The sequence below is a fragment of the Pseudorasbora parva genome, chromosome 5, assembly GCF_024679245.1.
Source record: "Pseudorasbora parva isolate DD20220531a chromosome 5, ASM2467924v1, whole genome shotgun sequence".
NCBI classification, from domain to species: domain Eukaryota; kingdom Metazoa; phylum Chordata; class Actinopteri; order Cypriniformes; family Gobionidae; genus Pseudorasbora; species Pseudorasbora parva.
In genome coordinates, this window is record NC_090176.1 from 33,195,463 (window position 1) to 33,212,673 (window position 17,211).

At 37.3% G+C, this 17,211-nt stretch overlaps 2 protein-coding genes across 4 annotated transcripts; both read left to right on the forward strand.

Moving 5' to 3' along the window:
- The first annotated feature begins 1,867 nt into the window (after positions 1 to 1,867).
- On the forward strand, positions 1,868 to 3,783 carry jagn1a (jagunal homolog 1a). Its single transcript, XM_067443941.1, has 3 exons — positions 1,868 to 2,071; positions 2,580 to 2,685; positions 2,792 to 3,783. Exons 2-3 carry the CDS (start codon positions 2,597 to 2,599, stop codon positions 3,252 to 3,254), a joined length of 552 nt encoding a protein of 183 aa, XP_067300042.1. The 5' UTR covers positions 1,868 to 2,071; positions 2,580 to 2,596; the 3' UTR covers positions 3,255 to 3,783.
- A 145-nt stretch (positions 3,784 to 3,928) lies between these two features.
- Positions 3,929 to 17,197, forward strand: tfg (trafficking from ER to golgi regulator). 3 transcript variants are annotated; one of them, XM_067443937.1, is made up of 8 exons: positions 3,929 to 4,064; positions 5,691 to 5,878; positions 6,814 to 6,897; positions 10,325 to 10,471; positions 10,892 to 11,041; positions 12,938 to 13,093; positions 14,562 to 14,645; positions 16,325 to 17,197. In XM_067443937.1, exons 2-8 carry the CDS (start codon positions 5,695 to 5,697, stop codon positions 16,726 to 16,728), a joined length of 1,209 nt encoding a protein of 402 aa, XP_067300038.1. In that variant the 5' UTR covers positions 3,929 to 4,064; positions 5,691 to 5,694; the 3' UTR covers positions 16,729 to 17,197. The 3 variants fall into 3 exon arrangements, with proteins under 3 accessions (XP_067300038.1, XP_067300039.1, XP_067300040.1); XM_067443938.1 differs by having other exon boundaries at positions 3,948 to 4,064; positions 5,694 to 5,878; XM_067443939.1 differs by having other exon boundaries at positions 3,966 to 4,094.
- The last annotated feature ends 14 nt before the right edge of the window (positions 17,198 to 17,211 follow it).

Here is a 17,211-nt window from a genome sequence, read left to right on the forward strand (position 1 = left end):
CTTTTCGCTAATAATATGTTATCATTACGAGGATTTCATATCCTAGACAAGCAGTATGGGCAGTTTTTTTCCCCTCTAAAGGCAGAAGCAGCAGGTGGCAGTGGTTTGAGTGAGAACATTACACGCTATTATCAAGTCCATCTCAAGTTCAGAACAGTGATGTCCGTGAACAAGCCTCCTCCTAACCCCCCTCTGGCGCCGGGCCTGGTTTTTGTGTGTTTTCGCTGCATTCACGCTGTAAACCAATGCTGCCTCTCTTTTTGGCACTCAGTAGGGCGTAAACGCAGTAGCTCCAGCTGACCGTAACGTCACGTGCATATGCTTTTTTTGTTTGTTTTTTTTGTCTTGAGAGAGTAAATGTCATTATGGCCAATGGAGGCCTTTCTGAGCCATTTCAACAAAAATATCTTAATTTGTGTTCCAAAGATGAACAGAGGTCTTAGGTGTCGAACGGCACGAGGGTATAAGTAATTAATGACAGTATTATCATTTTTAACGCAGTATTCTATAAAATACAACTTAGCTAACTTGGTCATCAATGGGAAAAATGATTCTGTTTGTGCAAAATAAGTAAGTAAACAAACAACAACAAAAAAACATGGTCCTGGGGCCTGTACCATGATGGTAGTTTAACAAACTCAGGGTTAAAGGATTAGTTTCGAGTTGACAAAACCAAACTAATCTATTCAGGCTTTGTTGGTCCCATGATGCTGATCATCAACTTTCTCTGTCAACCCAGGCTTTGATCCTGAGTTCAGGGGTTTAGCTGTGACATCAGCAGTGAACAGCCAATCACACGCTGTGGAACTGAGATTCACTTCTCGCGAGACAATCAGTGAGATTAATTTCTCTCTTCTGCAGAATATTGCATGATTTAAAAATATTAAGAATTAAAAATAAAAAAAATGAATGAAAGAGGACAACTTTATGAAAAAAATTGTATACGTCAATGCAAGTAAAAGTTATGAAGTTAGTTTAGTTGATATAGAGAAAATTGAACATTTAAGCTCAGTAAGCTTCTTTTTAATAGGCTAGTTTTACTTATTGATTTTAAAGCTTATCCATATGACTTTATGCAGGTGATGTTATTTATATGACTTATGTATTAATTTTAACAAAGTGCCTATTAATGATTGATTAACTAAAATGATAAATGTGTAATTGATTAAAGGATAATAATTACATAAATTATACCTAAATCAGTCAAAATTAATATTATTATAATTAAGCATTGTTAAAAGCCAGACGCTTTAGTCTTTAAAAACATTTGCCATGTAGTGACCTTTAATTTGGAGCAGAAACAGGGGGAGTGGCTTTATTGAATAAGAGGTTTGTCACTTTACTCACAGCTGATTGGTCCAATTTCAGTTTGAGATCTCTTATCCAGAACATAACCTGCCCCAGAGCAGGTTAGCTGTGGAGCATAAGTTACTATGGCGATGAACACAGCTAAAAGCCAAACCACTTTAATGGTACCTAAAACCCAGGATTGGCACAAACTAAGCTTAAACTTATCTGGATAGTCAGCTAAACCGGCTTCATGGTACAGGCCCCTGGTTATGAACATTCTTTTTATCATGCTCACGTTCCATGAAAAACTCCCCTGGACATGGCTAGTAGTCACATGACCTAATTAATATTCATTAGCCCATAGGCATTAGCCTGGGAGCGTCTCAATCATCTCCCGAGTTCAGTAGTCGGGGGGCACTGATAAGAGAGTCAGCCCATTGGCTTATGTCCTGATCAGTGCCCTGACTAGTAGACTAGGGACCTGTTTGAGACGCGCCCCCTGTCTCCAGCAAAGTAGCATGGTAGCTGTTACTTCCTCTCTCTTTTGTAAATTTGAATGGACGTCAAAGAACCTATTAATATTAATGAGTCAAGCAAAAGCATTCTGCACAGTACGGTGATGCGCTGTCAAAATAACATCGCACGGAGGGGCGGATGCTTTTCTTCCCTGTTTGTGCGCATGAGCAACATTTTATTGCCTTCATTGATAAAAATCCTTTGTGTTAACACTTCCTCATCTAATCCTGTCATTTTTGTTCTCGGCCGCATTTCATCAATCACGGTAAGTTATTTTATTATAAGTCGCATCACATGAAATAACAGCTTTTTTATATCAGTCTGCCAGTTGAAATGGTCAATTTATCCTTCATCATGAAGCCGGGGCAAGATGCGCCTATTCTTAAATAGAGTAATGCCCTGTGATTTCTGTAGCTACCAAATAGACATATATTTGTTATGGTTCATATTGCATGCTAATCACGTGGAATTCATGTTAGCTTAGCGTATGCTAACGTTACTGGGTTAATGTAGCGTTAGTTGTTTTATTTAAGTGTTGGGGGGCTTTAATGTAAAATGTCCGTTAGATTGCTCAGATGTTGAGATATTTACATTTCTATACAGTCCTTTCCAGTTATTATGTTTATATATCGCATTACAAACGGGCTAAGTTACTTGATTAAAGCATTTTGGGATTTTTCAATTCAAAGATGCTGTCTGTGTAATAATCGCAAATTGCTACTCTGAAATTTCATGTATTGACCTGCAGATAATTTATTTACATGGTGTTACAGTTATCTTGGAATTGGCCATGGCATCGCGTGCTGGCCCAAGAGCTGCAGGGACTGATGGGAGTGATTTTAAACACAGAGAGAAAGTGGCATCTCACTATCAAATGAGGTAACTATATCCCTCACACTGTCACAGCGATATAACATTTCTGATATAAAATGTTATATATCAGAATATTATAATACTATATTTGAATTTTGAAAATGTCTTTCAGTGCTTCATTGAAATCAGAGATAAAGAAGCTCACCGTAGTGCATTTCTTCATATGGATACTGGTGGCGGCTCAGGTGGCTGTTAGTCATCTCAATCTGGTGTCACATGACTTGGTGGCCATGCCCTATCAGTGGGAGTATCCCTACCTTTTGAGTCTCCTGCCCACGTTCATTGGAGCCCTGGCCATGCCGAAGAACAACATCAGCTACCTGGTGATCTCCATGATCAGCGCTGGTTTGTTCTCTGTGGCACCCTTGATTTTTGGTGCGATGGAAATGTTTCCACTGGCCCAGCAGCTGTACCGACATGGGAAGGCCTACCGGTTTATATTTGGCTTCTCGGCTGTCTCTGTGATGTATCTACTCATGGTGATTGCTGTTCAGGTGCACGCATGGCAAATCTACTACAGCAAGAAGCTTCTAGATGCCTGGTTCAACTCAACACAAGAGAAGAAGAAGAAATAAAAACACTACTGTATAAGTTAATTTATCCACACTCTTTTCCGTCTTAGTTGTTACTTTACAATGCATGCATTTATTTTTAATGTTAATATATTTGTGTGTGTGTGTGTGTGTGTGTGTGTGTGTGTGTGTGTGTGTGTGTGTGTAAGCCAACAAAGCTTACTTAATTATCTGCATTATCTTATGTTTACTTTGCAATGTAAATGTTTATTTAAAACCGTATGTTATTTAAAACATAGAATTCTGTTTAATTATTTTTTCTTCTTCTGGATGTATAGTCCATGTCCAAGAACACAGAGCAATTCACATCATTTGAATACCTCATTATAAATAAAATATTTCTTTAAATATTTAATTGTAATGTATTTAATACTCACTATATCTTTCTAAGCTTGATTTTGTTATCTAACAAAGCCAAACATAGTAGGTTATATTATATAGTCATATCACATCATAAAAGTAAACTCAACTCAGTGAATCAATGCATCTTTTTCTGCCAGCTTTGAATAATATAAATCCGTTCAACTCCAGTCAGTTTTATTGATTTAAATGAACAGATAAATGTAATATTATATGTATTTATATTATGTTGGTTTTGTAACAAAATAATAGCCATTTAGGCCGCCTCATCATTCGGCCTAGTAATTAAATTTACAAGCGTGACCATTGTCCGGACAGCGCGCATGCGCGTTTGTGGTTTTGCCACGTACAGGTCGCTGTGAGGCGTTTCCGATCAGTCAGCCAGACGTCGTTCAGCTGAACTCCGGGACACACAGGCTGCTGCTGCTGGGATTGACACGTCCAAACAACCAGGTAGAGACACTTGGATTCACGTACAAACATGTAAATACATTTATATGGTCACTTTACTTGTTTTTAGAGGACTTCTGGAAAATAACCATTAGCAGTTAGCCGGTTGTCACGCAAACTAGCATTAGCATAGCATAGCCTGTGTGAAACTAGGGCAAGCTAAAAACACACACAAAAAACTGGCGTTTTGTTTAAAAGGCCGTGTTTTTAAACCATAGTATGTGGTGGTTAAATGGTAATACTCGAATCGCATAAATACGTATTCTAATAATTCATTTAAAATTTGTTTACAGTATTATCATTTTTACGCCGGGAGAATTGTCACTCTCAGATTTTTATTTGGCAGGAAGTTGCTGCATCATCAGGTGAATGAGGCCTGATGATATGTTTTATCGGGATCATTCTTTTACAAGACTTAATGGTCATTCTGGTACGATGATTGGAAATGGCCTGATGTGTGGTGTGGTCCAAAAACCACATCATCTGCTCGTCTCGATCTTTAGTTAGCATAGATAGCTGATGGGCTGTTGTTAACCGAAAGCTGTCATGCGCCCTTATTTAACATGTCCAGCCAGATAAACCCTTCATATTCATTACAATTTCATAAAACCGGTTAAAATAGCAATGCAACATATTGTATGACAAGAGTAAATATGCATTTGATTAACTGTATTTTGTTTTGTTTCTTGATCCAGCGGATCATTGAATTGTCAGTTTCAATCATGGTTGTCGTTCCATTTGATTCCATACGAGTCAAATACAGATCTGCCTGCATGCGGCAGAATACTATTCAAACTAATCAGACTAAGAGAGTCAAGATTCTCCTGAGGAGATTGTCCTTGATTGCGCGCGCACACACACTCAAATCGTTTGTATTGTGATCTAAAACCCAATATGTGTCCCTGTCATTTTGTCTGAGGCCAAAGTCTGAACTCGGAAAGATTGTGGACCATCTAGCTACATGTGCCAAATCATCTTATATCTCATGACCCTTAGACTTTAATGAAGTTCTAGTATGTCCCAGCAATGTACAGTAGCACTTGTTCAGATAAAAACTCATAGATGAGTAATGGTTTTGAGTAAGATGTAAGTGATTCCCTGACGTTTTTTATATCCATAACAAAAGCAGGAAACTTAGTGGTGAGTGAAGACACGCATTGAGTTACAAGTTACAACTATCGCATTTCATATTATCCGGTGTGCTGCGAGTGGAATTCTGTGCTTCTGATAGAAGAACATGATATTTGTGACTTCATAGATTGTGTCAGAGGTTTTGCTCTGGGCTGTTAATTCTATAAGCGTGTATGTGTACATTTAATGCAGTTCTCTCTGCTGCACCTCTGATAGATAGTGTGTTTGGTTTCAGCTTGTTGTACTATCAGATGTGCATGTGATGCATTAGTGATAAATGGCCTGCTTCTAGTGCTAATAGTAAGAGCGTCATATTGGCTGGCATAAGTGGCCATTTTGACATAATTATTGGACATTTCATTTTGACAATTTGTATTTATTCTGCAGTGGATGTTATATAATTTCAGCAATTTTCTGTCTAATTTGCTATTGCATTAATTTGTATTATGCTTTTTAGCTAATTTTGGAATGTATTTAATGTAAAAACTGTTTTTCCAGCAGTATGAATGGCCAGCTGGACCTGAGTGGAAAGCTGATCATTAAAGCTCAGCTAGGGGATGATATTCGTCGTATCCCCATCCACAATGAAGACATCACCTACGACGAGCTCCTGCTGATGATGCAGCGAGTCTTTCGTGGGCAGCTACAGAGCAGCGATGAAGTCGCCATCAAATATAAGGATGAAGGTCAGTCTTAGTCACCATGAATTCAAAATTATGATTATTTTTTTAATACTTTTTTTTGATAGAATGTTGCAGTGTTTATAAATGATTTATCCGTTCACCTCCTTATTTTTATATATTTATTTATACACCATCGTAATCTTTAATCAAAAAGATTACCTTGCCCACAAAATAGCAGTGGATGATATGGCAAAAATATTATATATCAATTTTTTCCAGGAAAATCATGATTTATGATTTATTTCATGGTTGTTTCACTATTATTCATGTGACTGAGCAGTAGTCAAACTCATTTCCCTATTTTAAAATTGTAGCCTTACAGGGTAATAAAATATATATTCATCATTTAGGCCAAAGTAGGGGTGTGCAAAAATAATTAATTTTATTTTTATTTAATTTCTTTAAAAAACAACAACAAAGATGCACATTACAAATACAATATAATATACAAATGAAATTTACAGGGTTTTAGTTTTCACATTATGGGAACTGAATAGATTATATATACACTGATTCTTATTAAAACTATTTAAGTTATTCAGTGAAGAGCAGTAAGTGACTTTCTCAGTGATACTGGCCTTCATTCATAGTGATAAGCAAATTAAAATATTTGAAATATACCATCTTCATGTTTTTTTGTACATTATTTTCGAGATTTATGTGAAAGTATTACGATACAAAAAAAATGTTAGGTGTGATTAATTACAGAATAATATGCATTTAAAAAAAATCTATGAACAGCACATATATTTATCCATTTGTTTTTCAGTAATGTTGTATAATACAATAAGATAAATAATCCTATAGATGATTAAATCTTAATCAAATCTGGTTCTGCTTTCTCAGTAGTTTTGCAACACAAACTTTGATCTAGATCTGAAACTCTGTACTGTTTTTACATGTATCTTTTTATCATTCTTTTGTCTGTTGTCTTTCAGATGATGACCTAATCACCATCTTTGACAGTTCTGATTTGTCCTTTGCGATCCAGTGCAGTAGAATATTGAAGCTCACTCTCTTTGGTAAGAAACCAGCAATGCTTAGGGGTTTTTGCTTAACCTGACAATAAGGAATATTCTAAAATGAATCACAAATGTTTACAGTAATACACTTACAGTGAAATCCTCGTGTGTCAGTCTTAAACTGGTGACTGGTGTGATGGAATTGCCAGCTTATGTCTTGAATAGCTAAAAAAAAAAAAAAAAAACGTAAACATGGTTACTTTCACTTGGCATCATAAAGGAGCATGAATGGAATATGATGAAACTTTTTGTAAAGCACTGTTTACATATAGCAGAAAGAAAACACTCAGTTATGTAATGCATAACCTGATGTTAATTGGTGTAAAAAGTAGGGCTGGGTAAAAAAAAGAAAAACGCCGTTGCCGTTAGATCACAATGGCACAGCTCAGCTCAAGAGAAGCGGCACCATGGAGCGCACATGAACTGTTCACCGTGAAATAAACATGAATGAGCATCTGAAAGTGTGTTAAAAGATAGAGTACAACTTACCGAAATTCTTATCATGTCATATGGAATCGCTCAATCAGTGTTTCAACCGTGGAAAGGCATTAGTAATTATTATTTAGCTAAATATAGGCCCCATATCACATTCATTATAATTGTTCATGTTCTTCAATATGAATTTTTGAATAAATTGGGAAGTTTTTATGGCAAAAGTAAAAAAAAAAAAAAATATATATATTTGGGGTAGAAATATGATTATGTAATTGTAAAGTTAATTTTATAACTAATAATTGAATGTAATTTAAGTGTTTGTATACAAATCAGTTCATTTTTAACTTCAGTATTATAGTAGACTATAACTGACACCCATAGTTTACAGTATTAGTTAGAGATTTGTTTTCCTTGAGAAAATTTCCCAAGTATTATGCCTGATATGTTTCCAAAATAATCAAAATGGCAAGCTTGTGAATCGAAATCTAATCGAATTGAGAAAATTTTGTCAATACCCAGCCCTAGTAAAAAGTAGCTCAACTTTATTGTTCAAATTATAATTTTAGTTGTTATTTGTTCTTTTTACAAACTAAGGGCACGTTTTTAAAAAAATTTTTTATAACAACAACAGGCCACAGATACAGGCACAATAACACTGTTCTCATCAGTGCTAATCATGCTCCGAGTTAAGGTCAGTGGGCATGTGTAGGTTTATCTTACCTGCAGGAAGATCATGTTCCAAAAAAACGCTCCAGTGGTCATGGTGTCCCTTGCCTTGACAGAATAGGTGTACAGCACTATAAGAACCACACAGCTCATATGAAGCCCGTAGTTGTTTTTATGCTTTTTGGATGGTGTTTTACATACATGAAAAGAAGCATACTTCTTAGCTTAAGCTACATAGCTTCTCGATTCCACTGTGTCTTTATGACCCAGAAAACAAGAGTGTTATACTGAGCTGTAACCTTTAATCTTTGGACTAAAATGGATTCTCTGTTAAGCGCATAATCCCACATCGGCATAGATGGTGTAATATTGCAGAGTTAAGCTCTTTTAATCTTAAAAATGCTGAACTTAGTAATATTTCATCCAACCAGGAGATGTCGTTTTTTTTCTCTCTTTCACAGCTGGACTTTTGGTGTCCAACAGAGGGTGCAATAGAACAATATTTAAAATAATGCAGTGTGTCTGACTATATGAAGTTATCAGTGGGGTGTTAAATTGGTATTTTGGATGTAATGGACCCTTAAAATCTGGTGGTAACCCCTTTTAAAGTGTGACTTATTAATTGTTATTAGTGTCCAAATACTTGTTGGCCACTAATATGGTTGAACACAACATTTTGGATTTGAAACATGTCAAACGTGTTAACAGAATTAATGTAGTTCTTAAAACAGAATGAGTATTTCGGATACTTTTTAAGAACATAAATGGTGACCAGTGGCCTTTTTTTTTTTTTTTAATAAGGAAGGTTAACATAAAGCCTGGTCTCATCTTGTTTTAAAATAAGCATTAAAAAGTCATACAATCAAAGTATTTGTTTTATTTGAGGTTCCCTTGGTCTTGGAAAACTGATATATAAGGGAGCCTAATAATAATAATAATAAAAAAAAAAAAAGATTTCTAGACATTTAATAAAATCTGAAAACCCCATTATATGAAAGTTTAAAAAATAAATCTAAAATTCCATGTCCAGTACATGATGAACGACTGGAAGAGTCATGGAAATTCATTGGTTAAAAAGAGTGAAGCCTTGAAACTACCTAACTTCTCTATACATGTCATCAATGTAAAGGGTCAGGCTCCTTTTATTGGCTCTAAATCTGCTCTCAATTTCCTGAGCTGTGCTGAATAGCAACTCCTCCTTTTTAACTGGTCGGTGACACAAACAACCATTCTTAAGAGAGGAAAATCAGACCTGTTAGTTGCCCAGTAACGCCATGCTCTCTCTGTTCTAGTGATGTTTGGCTCACACAGGTAAATCTGCAATGCAATGTCAGTGCCAGTTCTCAGCTTGTACCGACTATTCTTCAAATGTGTCATCGTAAATGCTGCCGAAGCAGTAGATTTGGGCTGCTTGTTTCATACATTATTTTACAGTGATTTATTTGTCAAGTATAGCCCAAATCAAAGGCTGCAATCTGTGTGGGTCCAGTATTTATGCTCCTATTGTAGATAATGTGATCTGAAAGTACCGATTTAAGTACCAACTCAAAATGTGTCTCTTACTAATAAAAATGAATAGCTTTTGGCCAAGTCTCCATTGTGCACTGTCCAAAGCCTCTGTATTCCAGCCAGATGAAGTCATGTCTTGACCTTGTATTAGCAAATGTAGCCCTGCCCTTTGTTGGATGGTTGAACTAGTTAAAGAGATTTTTGGAAAGAATATTTTAAGGGTTCAAATGTGCTAGTTCATGGTTGTATAATGTCACGTTTGTGTATGCATCCCAAACGTGTGACTGGGGCCCAGGGGCTGGGTTGAACGCCTGCTAGAGCTTGTGTGATCTTAAGAGTCTGGAACGGTTCAAGCGGCAGCCGGTCTCACACATATGGACTGAGGAAAGAGCATTCCAAGCTCACACACAATGCCAGAACTCTATTACCTCATCATATAGACACAGTCTGGCTATCTAAATATAATTTTGTTGATCGCTTGTTGACTTTGACATCCTAACCAGTCAAAAGGGACGAAAATTAGGAGTTAAGTAATTTTTATGTCCTCACTTAAAGAGAAAAGCTGCATGAAATGACAAAATCATAGCAAATAATTTGATGTTGAATATGTTAGGACAGCGCTTTGGATAAAAGAACGTCATGACAAATTGAAGTTGTAGATGAAATAGAATGCAAACTAACATGGATTAGGACAATAGTTTTATGGGAATAGTTAGGAAAATAGTTTTATGGGAATAGTTAGGACAATAGTTTTATGGGAATAGTTAGAACAAAGTGTTAGACAGAGCTGTCAAAAATAATGCTTGTGTTTTCGCAGTTAATGGGCAGCCTCGGCCACTGGAGTCATCTCAGGTGAAGCATCTGCGTAGAGAACTGATCCATTTGAGGAATAAAGTCAACAGCCTGCTGGACAGCCTGGAGCCCCCCTCAGAGTCTGCCCCAGATAGCACCAACCCAGAATCTGGTACACACATGAACTCACCCTCAACAAGAGTGATTCTCTTGTTTATATCCAATACTGTAACTAAAGCGTTTAAAAGCATGTAAAAATTACACATCCTCGTGTCCTTCCCAACCCATAAGATTTATTACTACTGTGGAACAAACTCCAAATATCAGTTCAAAAAAGGTCTATGTGCCTCGTTCCAATTCTTTTTAATCCAGATGACATCTTTATGTAAAGGCATTTTAGTGTGTTTTAGTGGTGAAGTGTGTAAGTTGTATATTAATGTTGGATTTTAATGTATTCAAACACACTTATTATATGGGTTTGGAACAGAATGAGGGTGAACTTTCTCTTTTAAATCGAACCTCATAAATGTGCCTAGAGATGTGCAGACAGGCAGTACTAAAGCTGTCTTGTTCTGATGTCTTTGTGTGACAGAATGTGTCAATGAGGCAGTAGATTCAACAATGAGGCATGCCCCGCCGGTTAGTGCTGCTAGCATGTCTGCATTTGACCCCCTGAAGAACCAAGAAGAGGTCAACAAGAATGTAATTTCTGCATTTGGCCTTTCTGAGGAACCTGCCCCAGGTACCTTATATATGTACAGATTTACTTTTTTGTGGCTTATTAATTGTGAATTTGCTTGTTATAATCAAAGTTTTTCCCCAATGTTAAAACATCTAAAATAGTATTTAAAAAGATCCTTAGTATTCATTAAGTTCATGATGGCTAAGTATAATTAGTTTAGTTATAATTAGGTATAGCAGATAGATAGATAGATAGATAGATAGATAGATAGATGGATAGATGGATAGATGGATAGATGGATAGATAGATAGATAGATAGATAGATAGATAGATAGATAGATAGATAGATAGATAGATAGATAGATAGATAGATGGATAGATATAGTTGCGCGGAGCCTGCAGTTACCCTCGGTTACGAGTCATTCAAAAACATTTTTTATGATATTTGGGTCGTGGTCGGTTGGGTCGTTTGAAATAAAGATGCCAATTAAACCTTTGTAAATTATAGTACTAGACACAATTTACTATGAAATATAATGGCAAGAAGGATCCTCTGCATTCTAGCATAAGTGCAGCCAGTGAGCGCAGATTCAGCTTCGCAGGTCAATGCCAGTACCATTTTATTAGGCTACTTTTAAACGTATATAGCTTAGCAATGTCAGTTTTATGTATTTTCTGAGAGTGGGTGGGATTTTTGTTGGGAAATTTGGGGGAGAGACACTTCGATTAGACTGTATAAACACATGCAGCATCGTAATTGTTAAGAAAATGAAACAAAATGAATAAATTGATGCTACGATAAGCACTACTTTTAAAAAATGCGGGTCTGGTACAATATTTACTTTCGTTTTTTGTGGTCCAAGTTGCGGGCGGGTTAGTTGAAAACATTGGTCGGTGTGGATATTTATACATTGACCAGGGCTTTACTGATATCATATGTATGTATGTATGTATGTATGGTATGTATCAGTGGCGATTTCTTTAAGACTGCAAGGGAAGCTCGGCTTCCCTTATTATGTCACAAAATTAATGGTCAAATATGTACTATTATATTAACATTGTATTGACTAAAAATGCGTTAGAAAACGTTCATCTCAAAGACGAGTTCGTTCAGAATCAGTTACATATAGCAGGTCGGCTGACTCGATTTCCTTCTCATACATTCCCGCAGCGTCACAGTGCATTTCCCTATTGAAGCCCAGCGTCCATTGACTTCAATGGGGCTGCTTTAAACGGTTTTTTTCAGCGCTTCGAAACTAGACGGTCATTGGATAAACGCTGCGATTATGTCCCGCCCACGGACGCTCAGCGTCTCTGGGAGTGAATGGGGAGTGGGCTGGCCCGGACGCTGAGCTTCTGCGTGATGATTGGAGGGTCAGCATCTCCTTTTGACTGACAGCGATTCTGTACTATAAGGAATCACTGAAGCTATTCGCGCTCAGTCCCATCGCGGATTTCTCAAGTTCAGCCGAAATAAAAACTCCTGCAACCTATTTCTTTGATATTTGCTTGGCGAAATTGCTTGCTTTTTATCATACATTTCACACAATTATACACCACATTCCTTGTTTCAGTTTTACAGAGTTTAATATTTTTTTAGATCGTTCATTCATTCACAGGGTAAAAGACCATTTTCTTGAAAAGAACGTAGGGCAGAATTTACTTTTAAATAAGACAATTGGCCGAAAATGAGCTTCCCCTCTCTGACAGACCAGTAGCCGCCACTGGTATGTATGTATGTATGTATGTTATAAATTCATTGTTTGTACTTTCCAATGGTTTATTGTAGCCACTGCATTAATGTGGGTTTCAGTTGATGAGCTGTCACAGGTGTTTTTATCTGCTATTTTTACGGCTTTTAGTGTGTCTCATTCATTTGGATTGTATATCTGGAACCACCTGATTAAAAAAAAAAAATATGAATCACAATTTCCTTATCGGTTCCTTGTGTTCCAGTTCCAGCTGTAGCCGCCACCGCTGCTGCAGAGGAACGCTCTGCTACTCCAGACAGTATTGCCTCTTCATCCTCTGCAGCGCCCCCTTCTGCTGTGGCTCCCCAGGCTCCTCCACCTTACTCAGGGGTCCAACAAACTCCCTCTAGTACTATGGATGGTAAATTAACCACTTTTACAATTTGTACCATAGTACATTTGTAGAAAGTGCCCTGTCAGCAATAAAAAAAATAGGTCTCATGCAAAAGCACTCTAAGAAACCTGTAGGATCAGGATCAGATATAATTGACCAACTCTTTAATTATACAACCTGAAATCAGTTTAATAATTCCGGGCTTCCTTAAGACTGGCCAGTTGATTTTGAGAATGCAGTTTTGCACATCCCTATTGCAGATGTTTTCTTTAAATGCTTATTGGAAAGATTTCAGCAAAAGAAAATTGAACAAGGAATCTTATGGCCACGATTTCTTTTTAGTTTATTCAGAGCATGAAGTTATTCTTCGCCTGGCTATTGAAATATCTCCCCTGGTTCTCTTTCCAAAAAACTTCCACATTAGTCCAGTGCACTTGTGAAATGCAGGCCGATTCTCGATTTGGCAGGTCATGCTGCTTTGGCAGCGAGGTCACACACCTGTACTTACACATGTTCTCTCACCCTCATACAAAAACGCACACAAAACGTATTTGTTTACAGCATAAAAGCACCTTACAGATGTTGTCTTCTAACTGAGGCCCTTAGGAAGCTGTCCAGCGGAAGAAAAACAAACCACAAATCAAATGGCCTTCAAGTCAAGAGCATAGTGTTATTCTCCACCCGTCCATTGGGTTTGATCCCACCCCCTCCTCTTCCATTGATGTTCTTTCACATAGACACAGTGCACATGACAAATTGTGCAGAGCCATTCTAGATTTGGCATATTGTGCGGATGGTTGCCATGGTTGCTTGGAGTTGTGATGCTTTTCTCTGCGTTATTGTTCCCATAACCCGCCGCACTGGGACACACAGCCTTTTCTCATTAGTTTCTTGGTGTGTTGCACACAAACATTATGAACTTTGGATAATCCGTCTGTGTTCTGTGTCAGCAAAGCTGCTGTTATCTCTACACATCAAGATGTGATGTGCAATATTCTCTTCTTTAAAAAAATATCTGGATAATTTTAAGGCTAATTAATTTGAAATCCATATAAAGGATTTTAAAAAAAATGTTGAGGATCAGCAGCTGTGCACTATACAGATGGTCAGACTGTCACCGACTGCCATCTTTTGGACCAACCATTGACGGCTCAATTTTATATGGCTTTCCTATTTGTATTTTTCCAATCAGCTCCTTTGTTTTGGTGCTTTATTTGTTGATATTCCAGAAGAAAATGCCAGATATCCCAAACTGAAATATATTCCAACACAGAGAGAGAGAGATCAGTCCCTAATATTTATGGCCCTCTAGTGTCCCAGATATTTCTCAAACTTTTGATGATGAAACCAAGTAACAGTGGGATATCCTCGCTAGGATCCACAAGCTGCATGATTTTTATGGGAATTACCTCCTCTAGCACTGTGAATCTTAATCCTTAAAAAAACAAACTTGTGTTGTCTTAAACCAATAAACATGTTTTCTGTGATTGAACAGGTCAGATGTATCAGCAGTATCAGGCTCCAGGTGGATATCCTCCACCAGCTGGACCCCAGCAGCAGTATGGGATGCAGTACCCTGGTAATTCTTTTAAATACATGCTAATGATGCCGCCTTAAGGGTGTTCACGCTTGTTATTCGGTTCGCTTGGTTTGTTTGGTCAGGACCAAAGATAAACATTTAGTCCTGGCCCGCTTGGCATTCAGATTGGCATTTTTAACACCAAATGTAAAGATATAGAATGCAAAGTCAGACGTTGATGACCTGATTGATCTGCCTTTATGATGTATTGCCAATTTTGAGACCAAATTTACAAAATATCTAAAACAATGATAAAATGTGTAAAGGAGTCAAAACAGCAGCAGGAATCCATTCGTTACACACACACATGAATATCTGCTGCGAGGAGATGTGGTTCTGGTGCTGTACAGAACTGTGATTATCTATATCATGACTATGATGAGAAAAAATCCTTTTTAGGGTCTCGTTCTCCTGTTTTGGTTTCGTGTTGCGTTCATATTTCATTTGAACCAATCAGAGTTCATTTGGAAGTGGCCCCTTTTTTCAGTGGTCTCGGTCCGCTTGTTTGGTCTGCACCAGGAATAGGGAGGGCAGCTTTCAAACTCATTTAAATGAACCTTACTAACAGAGCAGTCGCACCAGGGTTCGTTTTAATCTAGCCAAACATGAAAAGTGTGAACACATCCTAAATTATAGCTGAGCTTTAAATCCTATTCATATCAAATCTCTTAGTCTTTTGCAAACAATTATTCAAATACTATTTTATGATAGTCTGACAGCCTCGCCTGTGAATGCAAAGAAATTACAAATCATCACAGCACAACATTTTGTATGTGTATTGTGTAGTGTATATAGTTTCATAAAGTTGTTAACTGCACTTTCTGATTTTTGTGCTTTTAAGAAATCTAGCTGCTTAGACAAAATGTTTCCTTAGACAAACAAATATGCTAATAGCCTGTCATTTAAATAATAAGAACATGTACAAATAATAAAAAGTAAATGATATGAAATATATTAGCTGTCAAAAAAAAAAAAAAAAAAAAATCTCAGATTAATTAATCGAAATTAACGCGTTTAAAATTAGATTAATCCATTCCTTATTGAACTTTGACCCTGAGCAGTTCTCACCACTATTCAACTGTAAACTGAAGAAAGGAGATGAGAACACACTGTCTGGATCATTGAGTTGAACATTTACTTAAAGAAAAAAAACCCGGCTTGATGGACGTGTTGATAACGGCATATATATATATAGCAAATATATATATAGCAAATAAATATATATATGTATGTAGGCAAATGTAGCTGCCTACACAAACATATCTTCTTCCTGAAGCTCTTTTGAATTTATTTCCTCATCATACTAGGTCATATTGTTGATTGTTATGGCAAATATTTTAAAAGTGAAAATAATAATAATAAGAGTTATTGAACTATAATGTCACTAATGCTAATAATTCATTGATTCATTTGAATTTAAATATTTCATATATTTTCACAACAAAAAATATGTATGTGATTAATTTAGATTAATTAACTGCAGAGTATGTAATTAATTAGATAAAACATTTTAATCAATTGACAGCCCTAAAATATATATAATAAAGGCTATCAATCATGGCTTGAACTTATTTTTTTGTTTACACTAAAGCTAGTATGCATGCATGCCTGTGCATATACATAAAATATAAAAACCAAGCTTTAATGTTTATTTTGATTAATATAACCCTCTTTTTCAGCTGGTTATACTCCTCAGTCTGGTGTTCCTCAGGCTCAGGCTCAGGCTCAGCCTCAGCCTCCTCAGCAGCAGTTTCAGAATTACCCCACCACTACCTCTCAGGCAGCGGGTGCTCCTGGCTCCGCCCCTGGGTTTTCCAACCAACCACAGCCTCCTGCTCCCCAAGGACCCACTCAGTACCCACCTGGAGCATTTCCGGCTCAAAATTACACATCCCAGGCCTCTCAGCAGCCAGCTAACTACAGCCTGCCTCCAAACTCCCAGGCCACAGGGGGTTATCAGCCCCGTCCTGGATACACCCCGCCACCTGGCGCCACCCCTCCCCCAGGGGGTGCAAACCCCTATGCCCGGAACCGCCCCCCTTATGGCCAGGGCTACACCCAGCCGGGCCCTGGGTATCGGTAAAAGTTCTTTAATTTCCCCATAGCACCTCGCTACAAGTTTTCTGTCTCCAACACATCAGCCCCCAAAATCCGTGTTTGACATCCTAATATTGTGTTTGTGTTTGTTTGTGTTTTGGGTGTATGTATGAATGTATGTGACGATGAGCTAGTGAGGTTGTATGTGTGTTTGCACACATGGGAGACCAAGCGGTGTGGGAGTGGACAGGTGTGTGTGTGTGTGTGTGTGTGTGCAGTTTATTTTATCACCGGTCTCTTCATTAGTGTTATTTTGTCATAATGAGTCTGTTTAAACACTAGAAAATGATCATAATCAAAGTGATATTTGTTTAGTTTTCTTTACTCATTTTCTTTACTTTTTCAAATGTCCTGGTTTTTACTAACCCCTGACTGGCCCTCTGCAGTGACGCCTGTCATTTCTGTATAAACTGTAACATTGTTTTCAGGAGGTGAATAAAGACTTTGAGACTGAAGTGAAGGGAGCTTT